The sequence below is a fragment of the Watersipora subatra genome, chromosome 1, assembly GCF_963576615.1.
Source record: "Watersipora subatra chromosome 1, tzWatSuba1.1, whole genome shotgun sequence".
Taxonomy (NCBI): Eukaryota; Metazoa; Bryozoa; class Gymnolaemata; order Cheilostomatida; family Watersiporidae; genus Watersipora; species Watersipora subatra.
The window spans coordinates 19,993,597-20,013,367 of NC_088708.1; the positions used below are offsets into that span (position 1 = coordinate 19,993,597).

Consider the following 19,771-nt stretch of genomic DNA (forward strand, 5'->3'; position numbering starts at 1 on the left):
ATTGCGGCTGACAATGGTCAAAACTAAACTGTAAATCTGCTTCAAAATATAGGTGGAGCTAATCAAGTAGAAGCCAATGCTGTTGTAATTACAAAAACAACGTCGACGAATATTGGCTATTCGCTTCAATTCTCCGCCTACTTCAATCATTTTGGGTATCTTTAATCATCAATTATAGCTAACGTAGCCCTAAAATCCAATTATTTGGTATGTGACGTAGTCCAAAGTTTTTCCATTGGCTAATAAACTTAGGCTCTACGCACAAACGCGTGGTCAATACGATTAGCGCAGGATAGGCAAGCGAATGGTATATGTATGTGATATCGGATTAGATACCTTGCTGCTCCTAGAGGCGTCGTTCTTGTACAGTAAATGGTCTTGGATGAATTTGCCTACATATTATTTGGTGTAATATTATAGTTTGTGTTGGAGAGATTTAAAAAACTACTGCTTCATACCATATATAAAACTATTGTGCAGGACAGCCAGAAGTAAGACTACAGTTCAGGTATGTGTATAATGTATATTTTACCAGTAAACCTTTTAATAGCTTACTAAACTTTTCGAAGCATAATTGACAGTAATATGAATACAAAGGTTCAGCATAAGCAAATAATTAGGTTGCATTTTGATATAATTTTAACATTCAGCATATCTAGTGCTCAGTTCATTATCATTGAAGATTAATCAATTCAAGTGTTTGTGAGAATTTCAACAATTGAATAGAAAGCTGTTATGTGGCTTAGAAAAACTTTTGTCTCTTTGTGTATCACATCTGTTATTCACAGACCCAGCAAGCTGTCTAGCGGCTTGGCTTACTCGGGAGGAGGTTTGTCAAAGAAGGATGTACACCACCTTTGCGTTTGTCTTCATCTTCACCCTAGTCTCAGGTGGTTTTGTCAAGGAGCCATCTAATGTAGTCTACAAGCGGGGAGAGCAGACGATAGGCCACATCAGCTGTGAAGTTTCACCCGCTGACTCATCAACCCTAATATGGCAGTTTCAGTCTTACAACTCTCAAGCTTCTGTGATCATCTTCTTCAATAGAACAATTGTACACAACAGGGAAAAATATTCTACTTCGAATAACGCTGTGAAGACAGGCAACTTCACAATCACTATAAATAACCTGGAGAGGAACGATAGCGGCGAATACACTTGTCAGGTGGACGGGATGGCCAGAAAGGCCACCCTTTACGTGGCTGGTAAGTCTTTCATTCCTACAAGCTGATCACCTCGGTCACTTCATTAATAAAGGTTTTTGGAAATTTAGGAGCAAAGGCTAAACACGGTAATGGTGTGACTATCTGAATGGGTAAAGGCTATCCATGATCAAAATATTTTCAAACCAATTCTCAAACAGAATTGAAACAGTTGAATCTAAATATGGCTCATGCGCTTGTCATTCATATGTCAACCCTCAGGTGACACGAATGACAAGGTGGCTGAAGTATAGCACAAGCCAGTCTCCGCTGAATCAATCACCTATTTCACTCTCTGGCATGAGACATGATTGATTAGTGTGCAGTTGAGTTCTTGTTTAAATATGTTTAATATTATGTTATAGTGAAGCCCGGTACACCGCTCGCGTAGGTTTACACAGTTAATGTCTCGACATGTCAGCGGGAAGGCAGGCTTGCTGTTGCAATGCTAGTTAGTACACAAGCGATTGTTTTACCTGTATTTGGTTACCATTCTATTAAACGCATAATGGCGTCCTTCTATTTGCCAATTTCACACCGTTTTTGCTTTGTTAAATCAACAAGCATTATTTTGCAATTTGTCAATGCGAGTCAATAAAATAACAGAGGGTCTAAGAGGTGGCATTGATAGAGACAATGGAGCGTAAGGATTAGCTTGGCTCAACCTCAATGTTTATGGAGTAGGTGCACACATCTCTAACCTAGCCATTCAAACTTGACAAACACTAACTATTAGCCATATTCGTTCTGCTGCCGCTGTTTGAAATTCATTTTAGACCACCATGAATATAGTTAATTATTTTGAAAATAACTATACATCATTGGTGGCAGCCTTTCTTTTTACTATATTAAGGTCATTATGCTACACCTAGCTTAAACCTCATTCGTTGAAATCTAATTATGGCAGGAAGACAAATTTGTTTTTAAGACAGCCTATACCGTGTTTAGTCACTTCTGGTTGGCCGCTACTTCTATTTTTCTACACGCATCCATCCCCACATCCTCATCATCCTCCACCACTCTACTTTCACCTCAGCATCTCTCTCTGTACTGTTACCATTCGCCCATGGATATGATGAACCATTCGATATGTGATAGAGGATTACACAGATGTTTACTGATTTCACCAGTGCATAAATCACTCGCAATGTTGCTGATTTATTTATGAGCGCCAATTGTGGATGGTATGAACAGGATGTACGAACCAAACTTCTCAGTAGAGCACTATGTTATGTGGGAGTGTTATTTATGTTTGGTAGCGATATGGTGAAACTGTAGAAAGATCTTCTGTGATGGCCGAGGTAGCCGTAGGATTTGTTATACCACGTTTAAGAGAAGAGATTAGCGATGGCGGTTGTGGTTCAGGCTAAGCTATCTTTCCCTTCTTAATACTTAACCTCGATGTTAAGTATTTCTGTGAAACTTACGCTGTATTTTATTTTACGGCAGCGCGATGTGGCTATAATCTGCTCTGGTGTCCTAGTCAGCGTGGAAAACTGGATTGGTCACTGTCATGAGCGCGAGGACAGATTACTAATGGGTTTTGATTGCTAAAAGCATACCTGAAGAGATATAATTGCGACTTATGTCTAGTGCAAACCCTGAGTGCTCCTCCTAGCTCAAGCACTACAATAATATTCCTTATTATAATAATTATATGTCACGATGAGGTTTATTGGAAATTATCCGGCTTTGTCTCTACTCATTAGCAGCAATTAGTGTTTGAATGCCAGGGACACGAACATCAACAGTATGGAGGCTATCAAAGTTTTCAGGTTAGAGATGCTTTAAAAACAGTCGTAAATTGATCATAATCTATCGTGCTCTGTGCCATGTTCCGGAAGCTTTTGAGACACCGTGCAATCGCTCAGAGTATATCGTGACTGACTAGTCGTTCTTCTCATGTTTCGCTCTTGTTCATCAACATTTATCTGATAGATTTGCTTAGCCAGCGACAAATTGATATTCGATAAATAAAACGATGACAGTTGTTAAAACATGTGACACGTCTCTATTAAATACTCGCTCATTTATTCGTGGCTCATCAGCGCTCGCCTGGAATTCTATGATGTTGTTACTGTTTCTTGTTCAACTCCGTTACAACTTACCCAACAATGGCCAAGTCTGACAATTCTCAAGATAGTTGTCAATATATATAGTTCAAAGCTGCAGAGTAGAGTAAAAAAAACCTAAGATGGAAGCCTGTGATGGGCTGACAGGCAGTGTGAGGTGCACTCTCTCACAGCACCCGAGGGAAAGATTACATGTTCGCAGTGTCTTTTCATCGCCGGCATTATTGACAAACAATTAGGTGTTATAGGAGAGCTAGACATGCCTGCACCAACAGACTCGAGTGTTTTCTTGTGTTTAACACTCTCTTCAGCAGCCATCTATAATTGCTACATCGTAATGACGCGTAACGTATAATTTGAAGACTGACGCTTCAAAGAAACGCCTACTGATGGTTCGAGCAGAAGAGGCAGTTTAAGTGTCGAACACTCGAGAGTTGCTCGGTGAATGCCGAGTAGCTGTGGAATAGATGTATGGCATACCAAACCCGCTGTATAATTAGGGTGGAGACAGGAGTTGCTCTATCATTACGGTGTAATTACCAGCATTACTGTGTCTCGTGTGTTGGGTGCTTAATATTTAACAGAGCCACTTACTGCCCACAGCTGCGCCGTCCTGTCACGACACGACCTGACATTGTTCTAATATAGCTAATAATCCAACATCGGTCTATTAAGCCTATCAAAACAGGCTCTTTTCTGCCACCGCGTAAAGAACACTTTATCTGTGCGCAGATGAAGGATGGGCAACCCTTTGTGGTACTGTCATTACTGTGAGCTGAGCAGCTGGATTTCACTATTTTGTTCTGATGTTTAAACATAGGTTTTAAGTTTATATGTTAAGAACAGTTGGCACGACATAGATACCATTATATATCCGTATAGGAAATATGGGATAAAGCCAGCTTTTCTATTCTTGAAAGTGTTTCTACATACCCAAAGCAGCGAGGTAAGAAAGTTGAAGACAATTTGCCCATGCCCTAGTGCTACACAGCTCCTGGTTTACTTCAGGGTTCCTCGTACGAGAGTGATCTTTTTTTTAATTAATACTCATTGCTTATTGGCCAATGAAGTTATGAGTTTAAAGTTCTTCTCAAAGAACTTTTTCTATTTTTGTTAGATACCAAAATAATTAACATAATGCAAGACTTACTGTATTTGGTAATTTTCCAAAACAAAAAGTATATTCGCGATCTCATTGGCTAACATTAACAAAATTAGCCAATGAGATCGAACGATGCAAAAGCACTTGGGCCAAAATACCAACACGACATCAGCACCACCAGAAGCATCCGTGTGTAGATTAGTATGCAGCGTCATATACATAGAAGTATGCTGCCAATTTACAGAACTTTACATTTTGAGCTCTCGTGTGTTATGTATAGCGAGGATGAATCTATGGCAGCTTTACGGTACTGCACTAGTGAAGTCTAGATAGGTTTTGTGTTCCATTTTTATCACTATATTTCTATCACCTCAATTCCACAATACAATCAACGCTTGAATTGATTATCAATGAAATTTAATAACCTGACTGGAACAAATGAGCTACTATTATGACATGTAAACAAAAGACTCCATCATACGCTCTGGCCTCTCCTTGTCTTATTATAATACTCACTCAAATAGGCTGTAAATTAAACATCTAATGTCATTAGATATTGGTCATCGTGTCCGACCAATCAGAATTCATACTAAATAATTTCCTTCAGTGCAGTACCACTCGTAACAATGTTTACAAGTTTGGAAAACTCTTTGCGCAATTCTCATGTATCAGCACTAAACTAGGACATAGCCAACATTCACACCTGTGCGGAGGTCAATATCTCATAGTTGCATGATTCTGCAGCTGCATGACAAATAGGATGTGATGCGTACGTCCCCTATGCAGTGACGTTATAAGCCTGTGAACCATTATGTGCAATAGATTACATTATAGTTGTGACTGAGTTTGCTCATACCTACTGCTCGTGAATATTGAGTCATAGCTTGTGTTCTGTCTATGGTTATTACTCATTCATTCCTATCATTCTGCGCGTAAATAGAGTGTTTGAAGATTTCTTAATGTGCTTTATACAAGATAAAGAATAATAAAGTTAAACTGATACAAAAAACTTAAGTCCTTTAAAAAATTGTGTTTTAGAGTTATGCTACTGTTATTGTCAGTTATGACCAGCATCTAAATGCCCTTAATGCTGATGAGCTAAATGTGTCACTAGATATTTGCTGTTTAACTCTTTCATTGCTGCCGTAAATTCGTTATTCTGACCTAATTAATTCGAACGGATTTTCAAAAAATCTATATACCGTTCGCTAGTATTTAAGTAATATCTCGAGAATCAATGCAGATATTGTTTTACTGTAAAATGCGTTTTATTCAGAACAAAACTTTCTTCAAGATAAGTATATAATAGTGTTTTGTGAAACTCTCGCAAAATTTCGTTCGTTTCTTTGCGTTGAACGAATGCAGTGAGTTCCTTATTGCTATGATGATATCGATCTGGTTTTCCCGTTTTAAAAAATAATTAGCAATGTAATTGCTGCGTCAAAAGATTTTCGATTGGTTGCACGGGATTGGCAACAAGGTTGTTTCGTTGGAGACAAAATTTGATTGGTCTAGCTAATGTGTAGGTTTCGTAATGAAAAGGAAAGTGAAATCCTATTGATAAGCCGATACATCGGCTTACGGTCTGTATATCTATTACCGCGAAAGCCAATACATCGGCTTACGGTAGCGAAAGGGTTAAAATGCTCAAATCGTATCTCCGATCTGCCTGACTATCTGTTACATTCCTACTTCTCTAAAAAAAACCACTACACCTGATACTAGACACCAACACCTTACCGATTTACAATATAGAACAGAGTTATGCAGAAGAAAATTTTATTTCAATACATAAAATGTACTTTACTGTTTTTGATTTTATTTTTTGTTTTATGGTCTGATTTGTTTTAAAAAAAATTGACCAATGATAACAAAGTTCATATTTATCTAATGTGAGTGATTAAATATCTCTTTTGTAGACCCACCAGAGGTTCCAAGCTTCTCAGTGGACACGTCTCTTGTGGAGAACACGACTGCTACTTTCACATGTCAGCATGTTGGTGGATTTCCTCAACCAACTTACTCGTGGCTCCTCAATGGCAGTCCTGTGCCTCCAGAGCGATATAGTGACATTACGGAAGGCGGAATTACTCGGTCTCGTCTCATGCTAATGATGAAGAATACAGACGACCAGTCGATGCTGGTATGTCAGACCTCTAATGTTCTCAACTCAACAAGAGCCGGCAGCACTCTCGACGTGCAGTGTAAGTCAGCATTCCCCTAAGATGATTGCTATTTGATGTTAGTTTGCCAATTGTTGCGTCACTCTCAGGGTGAAGAATTGTAGGACCTCTCAGGGTCCTGTATGAGCAACTGTATAATATTTTAGGCTTAGTGGCCTCGTAATCTCTCTAATCTCCTTGTCGTTCCTTTCATCTCTGATCACTCTCAATATGTCCTCTTACGAATAGTTACTAGTAAGCAACAACCAGCATAGTTTAAGGATTTCCACAAAAATTGATTAAATTATTTTGGTAGAGTTAACAACATTGAACAGTTTGCTGCACCTGTCCGGACCTGTCAGTTCAACAGGTGGCAGGCATTGACAAGTCTTCCTCAGTTTATTCGTATCTAGTTAATGGATTGGACAAGTCCATTTATTACAGCCTCGCGTCATTTGGCATGGTTGTGGTAGAGATATGTAACTTAGTTATTTTCTTAAAATTTGCAACTAGGAATGTCGTATGTCGAGTGCAAAGTTGGGCTCAACTCAAAGAGTAAGGCTTCTCTCAGCATAGATTAAACAGAGTTACTCTCTCGCTCTAGATTTCCTCGCGCATCAGCTGGAGTTCGCGTGATATTTATAGCCGTGTAGACACCTCAGATTATTTGTTTTCAGACAATAGCAAAACGTCACCAGCGTAAAACTTTTCACAATTAGAGATATGAAGGCGCTAATTGCAGCAACAGCTGAGTGCCAGGATCTCATAAATAACTGCTCAGACCATAATATGCCCCCTACCATGTATTTCTCCTTTAACAACTCAACCCACTGAATGCTCCTGGTACCTAGTCATTGTATTATTGCAGTTCTAGCTAGAGAATGGGTCAGAAGGTTAGTGAATGTCAAAAAAACATGTGGGGGGGGAGAAAGGGGGCAAACAATTTTCAGTCTTGGTCAATGACTAGTGATGAAAAATGCCACCCATGATTCATCTTAAACCAGCTGTAGCAATGACGTGTGGATGTTGGCTGGCGTCTATCTTATTTCGTTCTCTGACAAAATGATTATGACAAAAACTCTGTAATTGTCCTGATCCGAATTGCCATCATGGTAACACAACATGGTCTTGCTACTCGACTCAAACCCATTATTCCACTGTTTAATTGTGTATCTGATCTTCCTGTGGTTATTGTCTCCGTCCTCTGCCTTCTACCTTATTTTCTCTGTTTAGATTCTCCAAGAGTCAGTATTGCTGAGCAAAATCTGATTGTCCTGCGAAGTCAGCCATTCACCCTGACATGCCAAATGGCTCTAAATCCTTTCTACACAGAGCTGCAATGGTTCAGAGGGTCCGATATCATCAGTGGAGCAAACACCGCCACCTACATCGTGACTGGGCTGGAGTCAGACAACCAGTTCTCATGTTTAGTGAGGAACGCCCTTGGAACTGGTCAGGGCTCCACTAGCGTATCTGTCCACTGTAAGTTAACAACTCCACGGTTTATAGCTTTCTGCAAATCTTGTGAAAGGAGGCAGTTCTCCGGTTACTAGTTGATAGCGCTCATGCTAATGGAACTAGTAGTAACAGATAATACAGGGATCTCTCGCTACTCTGCGTCTCCTCTTTCTTAGCCTCAGTGCATCAGGGAGTTTTCAATAGCCGATTTCTATCTTGGATGACACTGAGGGAGGATGGGAGGCAACATAGCTTTGACAATAATTTGAGCTAATGAAAAATCAAGTTATTAGCCTACAAACCGCTTAAATTAACAACTAGATACATAATATGACTGTTCCTGGACTGTCTTATGGTTCATCAACTGTTATATAAGTGATGGTTTCTCCATTCAACATGTTCATTACTAATACTAGTCTAGGTAGAGCAACTCAGTGAACATAATATATTATAAACTACAGCATTAGCAACTCAGACTGGCTCACAACATATACACTAAGTTTCATCTAATGTATGTACAAAATGAAGGGCTAATACTACTTGGCAGTTTTCACCTATTTTGGTCAGCGTTGTCAAACACACCCAGTGGTTGGTATCAATAGTGTTTCAATAGTGCCTTTTTAAAGTTTTGACTAAATTTTATACTTTAGCAACAATTTTAAAATAAAAAATCGACAGAGTGATACAAAGGTAAATACTAACTTAATTTACCCCTGTCAATGCCATTTAAAACAAATTAGCCTACGAAACAAAAGACGAAAAAAAGTGAATCTATGTATATTTTCTAGCTATCAATAAAAATCGCTGCAAACCTCTATAGTTAGCTCTACAATTAACTCTATAGTTAGCTCTATTGTTAGCTCTATAGTTATATTAAACTTGCTCTGTTTTTGAGCTGTCAAGTTTAAATATTGGCTTATTGAGGTAGGCACATTAACAAACTTGTAAAATAGCTGATTTTTAATGAAAATTTCTAATTTTTGTGAAAGAGTTTACTGACAACACATGACAAGTGGATATAATTCTAGTCTCTACTCAATACTGACTTATTTCTGGTGCGAGTGCAACTAGCTTCGATCCTGCCGTGCAGGAAGAGTAATGAAAGTCACAATAAAACAATAAGATCTCCATAAGCTAACTGTATTGCATTCTCATGGCGGCCAGCCGCAATTGACAAAGAAATCTTTGTGTTCTACAGACAAAAAACAATCCTTGCGTCAGTGTTGAGAGTTTTTCAAATCATTCATTGTTCTACCATTGTCAATTCAATGCTGATAAAAAACCTTGATTGTATTGTTATAAATAATTGTAAATTTGAAATTCTGCCAGTGTTTGTTTAACATATCTGTTTGCTTCTTGTCTTTGCAGATGGACCAGAAGTGGAGATAGAGGGGGGTGATTTGGTAGTTATCGCCGAGTGGGAAACTCTGTCAGCCAGTTGCGTCGCAAAAGGCAAACCGACTGCCGATATAAAATGGAAGAAAGGTGACACTTATAGCATATTTTGGCAAGCGTCACCACTCGGTCTCCCTTCATCCTACCCTCCATCTTGCTCTAGTTTCACAATCAAATGATTTATCACTATTTTACTCATCTATAAATTCTCCTGCCTAGGGACGGCTTATAAGTTTGCTTGTCAGTTAGTAACCACGGCGATATGCTAATATTCTATCTCTGAGGTAACATAGCGCATATGAAATGATATGGTCATAGATTAGTGCCAATGCTAATTTCACATAATTGATATGTGTTGTTATATTCGTGCTTCTGCCCTGCGGCACGCTTACCTCGTGCATAACTCAATAGGCGGAGAGACACCTGGTTTCCGTTTAGAGAGCTCGGAGGAATAATCTTAGAGCACAGACATAAATGTTTCACATCAAATGCAGTTGTGCCATAAATCACCCTTACTTCACTTTAAATCTGTGCCTCAAAAATGGAATATATTCCTGTGTTAAGAACATTTCACTCTAATAAAAAGACAATACTTTTTTATTTAATAGTTTATTTTTGTACAACATTTTTGTATAAAAATGATGATTGTCTGCCTGATAAAGATATATATATATATATTATATATATATTTTTTTTTTTGACCTACTTTTCAATGGAGGTATTAATAGCAATGTATTTTCATGCTCTGCTAATATACATTGACAGCCTACTTGTTGATGTCTATTTCTTCCTTTTATAGCTAAGAGCTTGCTTATACTTCTCCATTCTGTCTATCATGATTCAGTGACTTTCGTACACCAGATCCCATAGCTTGTATCATTGACCGCAATTGATCTGTAACTATCTATAGGAAACCAGGTATTGAGTACCTCAGGTGAATTGGAGATGAAATCGATGAACAGGCAAGATAGAGGAGAATACACGTGCGTAGCCACTAATGTTGTAACACCGACAGATGGAGGACCTCAGGAAAAATCAGCCACTGCCACGCTCACGGTTACTGTCAACTGTGAGTAGTTGTGTTTGGTAGTTTTGCTTTTAGCATCAGAACACTATGTGTAGTAGAGAGGGGGTGTCACATTGTGAGTGAAATGTTCATTCACGCTTCCCCTGGTACACAGTATGATTTCCTGATGATTTGCTGAAAGAGCAGTAATATGGCACAATTATCAAACTGATGGTGACTCCGAACTTAGCCTCAGCTGTCAATTGCGTACATGTGTAAAACATATTTACATTTCACCACATACAGGGCCTGGGAGAAAGACAGACACTTGAAACAAGGGCTAAAGAATAATTAGCATATCCGTGCTATTTTTGGTGCATTTGTGTAATTTCCATGTAACATAGTAATGCCATGCTGGAGGGTCTCTGAGATAGTAGTCTAAGTCAATGTCATGCAGATTGCCATGACAGCTCTCCACTTGAGTCTGCCATTGCCAGACAATAAGCTTTAAGTTGGCATAAGCTCTGAATTCTAATCACCTGCCAAGGGCTTATTCAAATTCACTTTCATCTAAAGAGAAAAGCTTTGGTAAAAAAGACAGTCACTCCCCGCCTCGCCAGCTAGAACATCATTACTAATCCTGCGAAAACCCATTCTTTCAAAGAACATCAAAGGACAGTGTTCAGACCACAGTTTCATTTTCTGTAAAGAACTGACTTTGTTAAGAAACTAATATTTTTTATGTTAGCTGAGAGTCAACAGGCATTTTTTACATACATAACTGAGACTGCCAGCCAACATGATATCATATCAACTGCTGACAGACTGTCTTATTCTGCTTTCTTTTATCTTAATTTTCTGTCTCATGACAGCATTTTGGTCGATCTGGCTAGCATTTTACTAGTGAGAGCTCGCTAGCATTTTATCTAATAGTTTAAAAGTTGCTATTGATTGGTTACACGTTGAACCTTTTGAATATGTGGATAATAATGGTCTAAAAGAGTGCAAGCTGTCTACAAAAGATTAACTTTTACATTATACAACACTATGGTCTTGAGATGTCTGAAGCCAGTTTGTGTGCAACTGGCTAAAAAGCCCATTAACCAACCAATCTTTTGATGGAAAAGGTTGTTAACTGAGAAAAATATTGATCAAATTTTCTACAATATCATGTTATAGTTCATTTTGTGAACTTCAAAACTAACAAACTAAAGTAAATGTTTGGGAAAGATTAAACACCTTTTTATACTAGCATTATTCTAGTGGAAACTTGTATGCAAGATATACAGTATTAGAGTGACCTTGAATGGCATTAACCGGCGATGAAGTTGATATCCATCTGTTGTACCACAACGGCGAAACTAAGTCATACCTTATGGTTTGCAGACGCTGCCGACACTCCAACGCTGCTAGTGAGTCCTGTGAGCTCTTCTGGCTTCTATTCAGCTAGAGAGAAAGTTCAACTAGAATGTGTTACAGAAGGTAAGAGCTCTCCACCATCGTATTATGACAAACTTTTGTAAAACCAGTTGTGAGTGGCTGATATGAAGTCGTTACGTAGGGTCACTCAAGGTTTGGCCAAAGCCATTATTACAAACACATTAATATCTTTTGGTTTTAGGAAAGAAGGAGTAGATGATAGAGTTTTCTGGTTTAATTTATAAAGAGGTCGACATTTGTTCATAACCTTTAGCCTTAGGTCTAGCCTGTAGAAGCTTCAATTATCTTTAACTTATATATATAGACTCACTGTTGCTGAATCCAAAGATTGTGGACTATAGAGTCTTCCTTTTTCACCTTTAGTACTATCAACACCAATCTATTAGGTCTCCAGTTTTACTTGTCTATTCTTCACCTGAAATCCAAAGTTTTTAAATGTGAAGTCTTTGAATCTAACTTAAATTGGCTAGTTCTGATTTGATGAACTCTTCAACTCTGTCCATCCAACTTTGAGAGTCAGAAGTCTGATTTGCCAATAGCTCACTAAATCAGAACACTCTTTTTTACCCTTTGATACTTATTTAGCTGATATACAGTACGCAACAAAGTAGTTGGAACAGACAATCAACAATGCATGTTTTTCAGCTTTAGACTTCAATAACTTTCAAGTTTCTACATATCTCCAAAACTATATACATGTATATTCAGATTCCTTATACTGTTAATAACCTATTGAGTTGAATTTTCTCTCTTTTGATCATGTTACATACTAGTTAATTTTTAAAATGGTATCTAACTTTTAAAACCATTTATAAACTATTTAAGACTATTTAAGACAATATTAAACTACACATACTATGTATGTGCAGTTGCATACTGATCAGTAAGGTCTGTTAGTCTGGTGTCCCAGTGCTTGATCTGTTGAGTCATTAGTTTTAATCTGTGGAATTTAAACTTTTTTCGCTGAACTCTATAGCCTTTATGGAGTTTCAAGTCTTATCTATAGACCCTTTCTGTTAGATATATATATATATATATATATATAGTCTTTATACAATTTCAAGTCTTATTTATAAATCCCTTTCTGTTAGATATGTATAGTCTTTGTAGAGTTTTAAGTCTTATCTATAGACTCCTGTTAGATATGTATAGTCTTTATAGAGTTTCAAGTCATATCTATAGATCCTTTCTGTTAGATATATATAGTCTTTATAGAGTTTTAAGTCTTATCTATAGACTCCTTCTGTTAGATATGTATAGTCTTTATAGAGTTTCAAGTCTTATCTATAGACTCTTTCTGTTAGATATATATATTCTTTATAGAGTTTCAAGTCTTATCTATAGAACCCTTCTGTTAAATATATATAGTCTTTATAGAGTTTCAAATCTTATACATAGACCCCTTCTGTTAGATATATAAAGTCTTTATAGAGTTTCAAGTCTTATCTATATACCCCTTCTGTTAGATATATATAGTATTTATAGAGTTTCAAGTCTTATCTATAGACTCCTTCTGTTAGATATGTATAGTCTTTAGATTTGTGTTTTACTGTCTTTAGGCTTCTTCTCTAAAGTTGTTCTGATCTTTTTGTTTTCTATTTTGTTCACAATAAAAAACTTGACCAGAATAACCAAATTAGATTTTTCTCTAAGGATTTTGGTATTCGCTAACTTGGCAGTATAACTATAAGTTTTAGTCACGAGTAATATGTTTATTCCAAACTGCTTCAGTCGTGATCGTATCCGTACTGAGTAATCTAGGATTATTCATGAGTGCAAACCATAAATGTGTACAAGGATAAATGCGTGTCGAGTGCTAATCACTCTTTACGATTGATCAACCGTTGGCATGGTTACTAGATATCCATGGCGATATTTCATAGCGCTCACAGCTGAGTTCATAGAGAATCGCTCAACAAAATGTTTTATCAGAATTGATTCAGTTGTATATTCATTGTTTGGCAAGCACTGACGGATATCCTAACTCAGTTTGTCATAGAATACAGTGGATGATGTGCTGGTCTGATATTGTTTATTACACAACTGTATGAAATATTTCCTTATATTTGTCAATCCTTTTTGTTCCGAGATTAAAAAAGTTCCACGCTTAATTCTAGATATTGGCAGTCCAGAGGCACAAATACGGTGGTACAAGTCTCGCAGCCAAGATACTCCTCTAAGTGTTGACGGTGCTACTCTGCAGATAGAGCTGCCACAAGTCGTCGACACGGATGAGTACTTCTGTGAAGCTGTCAACTCAGTTGGCTCCGTGAAATCGAACCACCAGCTGCTCCAGTTTATGGGTGTGTGTCTATGTCTAAAGCGTGTGTCTATGTTTAACGTTTGTGTTGATCTGACTGCTGGACTAACCTCACTTTAGTTTGCTGTTTGATCTATGGAAACAGACTTAGCCATTGTAAGCTCTGTACAATTCGTAACAGATCGATATTTAACTTTTAAAATCTTCAACTTACTGGTTTTTCAATCGTCTTGAAATAAGTTTTTTATGGAATGTATGTATAACATTTTGTTGGCATAGGTAGTCATCAACAAAATTACGTTTGTCATTACATGACAAACATAACAATGAGAAGACCGAAATCATGAATTATTGAGTGAGTTGACAAACGTGTTTTAAAAGATGGTGATCTAGTAATTCTACAGATGGATTGGGAGAGTGAACTGAAGGTTGTAGCAACAGAAAGTTCATAAACCGATATATACGATGGTGGATGGAGTATAATGGTGTCACAGAATAGAAAATGATTGTTGTTATATTAGTGGAAGGATAAATACTAATATTTTCGGCATAGTTTACAAAGGATTTTGAAACCTGTAAAACAAATGCAGAAACGAGAATGTTTGGGATAAGGCGATATATTCAAGGATTTCGTGTGTTTTTTAATTTGTTTTTGTAGTATTGTAATTGGTTTTTAAAAACATTCATTTTGGTATTTTAATTTTAAATTGAATACTGCTTGTTTCAGATGTGCCTGAGTTATTGATGGCCGACCCCGCATCCAAAGACAATGTATCTCGCTCTACACCGGACTATACTATTCAGTGCAGCTACCGAGCATTCCCCAGCGCTAGTATTTCATGGCACAAGGATGGCCAACTACTGACTCCCGGTGACAGCTATCAGATACAAGAGCAGCAGGAAGTAGAGGAGAATAATTACCCATATGTACGCACAGACAGCACACTGCTTGTACACAATGGTATGCATGATTTTAATAGTTTTGCGCTTATTTTCACACATTTTGTTTCAGCTTGCGTAGAAATCAAAGTAGATAAATTACATACATTTTACAGCTCTATAAGTCTTATTTATGGCTTGTTTATCACCAATCATTGTGATTTATTGGTGATCGAGGCCGTTCAGTCTAGTAAACTCTGCATAAAATTAACTCTTTATTTGCTCTCCTACAGCCAAATCTCCGTAAATAAATCAGATACGCTGTTAAGTGACTCGTATTAACTTTGATAATCATCATAAATGTGTTGCTTGTTGAAGTGAAGCTTGCCGAGTCGCTGGCTCCAATCCTCACCTTTTCGATAGAAAACTAGATGGCTGGATGCATCTCAATGCTATATAAATTAAGTTTTTATAACTAACTTATGTCGCAGGTGGAGACGGGGTTCAAATAAAGGACTCAGGCATGTACAGCTGTTCAGCTGAAAACAGAGCTGGACTGAGTCTAGTGACATACTCCAAGCAAGTGAACGTTATATGTAAGTTTGAGCAGTATTTCCTGTTAGTACTCTGTTATACTAGTACTCTGGCAGTCTGGTGTGCTGTAAGAATCGTCATGTGTATAAGTATCTGCACAATTACTTCTAAATGTAGTGAGGCAGCTGGATGGTGCAGATGGTAGAGTATTAGTTTAACAAGCTGAAAGTCATAGGTTCAAATCTTGTTGAAAGTAATCTTTTTTTAATCGCTTCAAACAGACCTGGCTCTTATTATAGTAAATATTTTTCGCATTTCGTCACATACAAATATTCATGCTTGGCATTTATAAGTAAGTTCTACTTACCGTAACTTTGTTTTACGTCTGTTGTAGATCGTCCAAGTTACGAAGGCTACGGAAAGGTCGCTGCTAATCTTAGTTCTTCTGTCAGCGTATTGTGTGAGGTTTCAAGCTACCCTCCTGTCTCCTCTATCTCATTCTTCAGAGACAACACCGATCTGAATGCTCCTAAGTATACGATGAAAACGGTTGAGTATGAAGTCGGAGGAGTAGTCTACCGACAGCGTAGAGAGATGATCATCAGCGAGGTGACAAATGCTGACTATGGCGTCTACACTTGTGTAGCGGAGAACAACAAAGGAGAAACACGACAGGAGATCGTACTCACTAAAACTTCCAAGCCTGATCCTCCGACAGATCTAGCTTACAGTGAGCTGTCTTGGCATTCGGTCAGCCTTAGTTGGCAGCCAGGTTTTGATGGGGGTCTCTGGCAGACATTCACAGTGAACAGACTCTGGAACACAACAGAAGTAGCCCAAAATGGCATTGTAGATACAGAATATACCTTGGAGGGTAAGTCTCTATTGTATGTATATACAGAGTATTCCTTGGGTGGTAAGTTTCTATTGTATCATGCACCTGCCGTAAAAACTGTCACGACCTTTGGAAGGTTTACGATAACATTAGTAATTTTTGCAGGACTTTTCCCGAGGACAAAGTACACACTGAGGGTACTTGCTAACAATAGCAAAGGCTCATCAGGCTCCTACATAGAACAAGTGCTGACAACTCCTGATCTTCACATTCCAGTTGCCAAACTTGTTTATAATGAGAATGAAGAATCTATAAATGTCTTAATCAACAGCACAGAGTACTGCACTACATTGCAGGTTTGTGCTAAACAATGTTAGAGTTCTATACTATGGAGATCTTTGACAAACAAGAATGCAAATACTTATCATACCTTTTGGTCTCGTGTAGCATGCTTCAGGACCAACGTGTGCACCTTTTAAAAGTTTTAAGCTTTTACAGGGAACCACAGACAGAATAACATTTACCAACATTACGCAATGTGAGACATCTTTAGGAAGCGTGTCTATATCGGGATTGTCATATACTTCATACCAAGCTCTGACATGTGTGCCGTTCAGAAGAGACATTTGCAATAAATCAGAAGGTATGTAATCCACAACTAGCTATGTTTAGTATGTAGCACAGCTGCCAAACAATTCTTGAACTTTTCTTATTAAATTCTTTGAGCAAAGGAACAGCTTACTAGAAATAATGTAACTTGGGTAATGTAAAGGAGTTAGGAGATATCATTGAGACTAAACTGATCTGCTCAGAAATCAGCTATTCTCTCGAGTGGTGAGGTCACACCTGTCTTTACATGTTTACATTTCATGCTGCAGATATCACAATGGATTTGGCAAAGAAAGACACAAACAAAGGTACAATTATTGGAGTATCTGTCGCAGTGTCAGTCTGCCTGCTGATCATTATAATTATTGTCGTCATTTTCATTGTGAAAACACGGAGGAAAAGCCGAATACAGAAATCAGCAAAAAATGCTTCAAAAGCGGGACATGTTAATCCTGTCATGACTCCAAAGTGAGTTTACTGTGGTGATGTTCCAGGAGAACCTACCTTGCTATGTAGAGCCAATGTTTATGTACTGTAGTAGTGTACCAGGAGAACCTATCTTGCTATGTAGAGCCTATGTTTATGTACTGTAGTAGCGTACCAGGAGAACCTACCTTGCTATGTAGAGTCAATGTTTATGTACTGTAGTAGTGTACCAGGAGAACCTACCTTGCTATGTAGAGCCAATGTTTATATACTGTAGTAGCGTACCAGGAGAACCTATCTTGCTATGTAGAGTCAATGTTTACGTACTGTAGTGGTGCACCAGGATAACTTACCTTGCTATGTAGAGCCAATGTTTATGTACTGTAGTGGTGTACTAGGAGAACATACCTTGCTATGGAAAGCCAATGTTTATGTACTGTAGTGATGTACCAGAAGAACCTACCTTGCTGTGTAGAGCCAATGTTTATGTACTGTAGTGGTGTACTAGGAGAACATACCTTGCTATTAGAATCAATGTTTATGTACTGTAGTGATGTACCAGGAGAACCCACCTTGCTATGTAGAGTCAATGTTTATGTGCTGTAGTGATGTACCAGGAAAACCTACCTTTCCATGTAAAGCCAATGTTTATGTACTGTAGTGGTGTACCACCAGAACTACCTTGCTATATAGAATTATTATTTATTTACTGTAGCGGTGTACCAGGAGAAGTACACTATTCAAGTCCAGGCATCTACAACGTCAACAGTGACTTAGAGATGGATGATGAGATAGATGCACTTCCATATGGTGAAATTAACTATCACAGAGGTATGCTTGAAGTTGGGCTTCTTTTGCACATTACATTCATTTTATATGATTGGCTATAGATTTCCTATCTTATTGACACGCCAACGCCTTACCAAAACTCGAAAGTTATCTACTTATGTAATCCTTCTTCAGCAAATTGTTTTTGTGAATTTTCTCTGAGTGTAAACATTCTTTACGCAGAAAGTCCTGTACAACCAAAGCAATCCTATGAAAATCTAGACTATCCCTATGCATCCCTACAGAAGAAGCCATCTGAACAGAACAAGTTGAATGATGCCGCTGAGTATGAGATGCCTGTTCGACCTAGTAGCTTGAATATACATGACCCCTCATCTGTCAGTGACAACTCAGGTGTGTCTGCAGGAATTGGTCTTCCACTCTATTTTTTGTTGTTTAAAAACAAGAGTGTCTACCATTGTCCTTGCAATATTTTATATAATACTGAATTGTGGTCGATCAATAGAGCATCATTAATTGCCATCTACAATAACCTGTAATGTTTCATGATTTTGTAGAAGTGGAAGACTATGGAGAGCAGCTACCTGGAGTATATCCAACTGATCGCTTAGCGGAATTCCTTGGTCCAGATGTGATGGCTTTACGTAGGTTGCCCAGCCGCAGCGAGAGCGGTTACTCGACACCAGACAGCAAACTTAAGAAAGTAGTGTACGAGGTGATTGTCTAGTTAAGCAGCTCGGCTAGCTGGATACAAGGCTACAAGGTCAGCTAGCTGGATACAAGGCTACAAGGTCAGCTCGCTGCATACAAGGCTTCAAGGTCAGCTAGCTGCATATAAGGCTTCAAGGTCAGCTAGCTGGATACAAGGCTTCAAGGTCAGCTAGCTGGATACAAGGCTACAAGGTCAGCTAGCTGGATACAAGGCTACAAGGTCAGCTAGCTGGATACAAGGCTACAAGGTCAGCTAGCCGGATACAAGGCTTCAAGGTCAGCTTTTACCAAATTGAATGACCTGGTCACAAGGCTTTCACAATTTCTGCTCAATACTCGGCTCTGGCTGCTCTGCAGATGAGCTGGTTGTATATTTAGTTTAAGAAATAGACAATAATGAGCCCTGAATAGAGCCATAGGTACTTCCAGATGCTCAGTTCCCTTCAACTTAAACCTTTTCATTTCATATTCATTTATTTTATTGTTAAAATGATTTTTCAGTCAACTTGGGCCCATGAGACTGTCTTCATGGTTTATTATGTTCCAATACGTTGATGGTGCTATGCAATTTTTTATATCTTACTTTTCTTAGTATATGTATATATTGGGCACAGACAGCTGCAAGGAATCTCTAGCAACGCATTTTCTTGTAAAAAAATCCTCTGTTATACATGAGCTACTTAGTTGCTGACATGTTTCTATATCAAATATTGTTTGAATTTTTGTATACATTTATTGTTCTGCCTATAATAGCTTGTACTTCCAATATAAAATTCTGTAAGCATACATAAATTAGGTTGCATTTATTGATTGCTGATTGATTTTGGTCAGCATGCTGAGTGTTCAAGTGTAGTGAAAAAAGTGACTTTGTGTTATACAGAGATATTTTGG

The 19,771-nt window shown here is 38.0% G+C and overlaps 1 protein-coding gene across 1 annotated transcript; it reads left to right on the forward strand.

The window, feature by feature from the left end:
* The first annotated feature begins 367 nt into the window (after nucleotides 1-367).
* LOC137399890 (roundabout homolog 2-like) lies at nucleotides 368-19,666 on the forward strand. The gene is made up of 17 exons (XM_068086152.1): nucleotides 368-508; nucleotides 789-1,205; nucleotides 6,296-6,580; nucleotides 7,772-8,020; nucleotides 9,365-9,481; nucleotides 10,302-10,460; nucleotides 11,784-11,879; nucleotides 13,955-14,140; nucleotides 14,825-15,058; nucleotides 15,468-15,572; nucleotides 15,905-16,384; nucleotides 16,511-16,701; nucleotides 16,844-16,988; nucleotides 17,224-17,422; nucleotides 18,096-18,211; nucleotides 18,392-18,562; nucleotides 18,727-19,666. Exons 2-17 carry the CDS (start codon nucleotides 845-847, stop codon nucleotides 18,894-18,896), a joined length of 3,264 nt encoding a protein of 1,087 aa, XP_067942253.1. The 5' UTR covers nucleotides 368-508; nucleotides 789-844; the 3' UTR covers nucleotides 18,897-19,666.
* The last annotated feature ends 105 nt before the right edge of the window (nucleotides 19,667-19,771 follow it).

What these genes read in the sequence shown, in the direction of transcription:
- LOC137399890 (XM_068086152.1), top strand. Translation starts at nt 845, where the DNA reads ATGTACACCACCTTTGCGTTTGTCTTCATCTTCACCCTAGTCTCAGGT. An exon ending in CATTTGCAATAAATCAGAAG is followed by an intron (nt 16,989 to 17,223) that starts GTATGTAATCCA and finishes TTCATGCTGCAG; the next exon opens with ATATCACAATGGATTTGGCA. An exon ending in TGAAATTAACTATCACAGAG is followed by an intron (nt 18,212 to 18,391) that starts GTATGCTTGAAG and finishes TTCTTTACGCAG; the next exon opens with AAAGTCCTGTACAACCAAAG.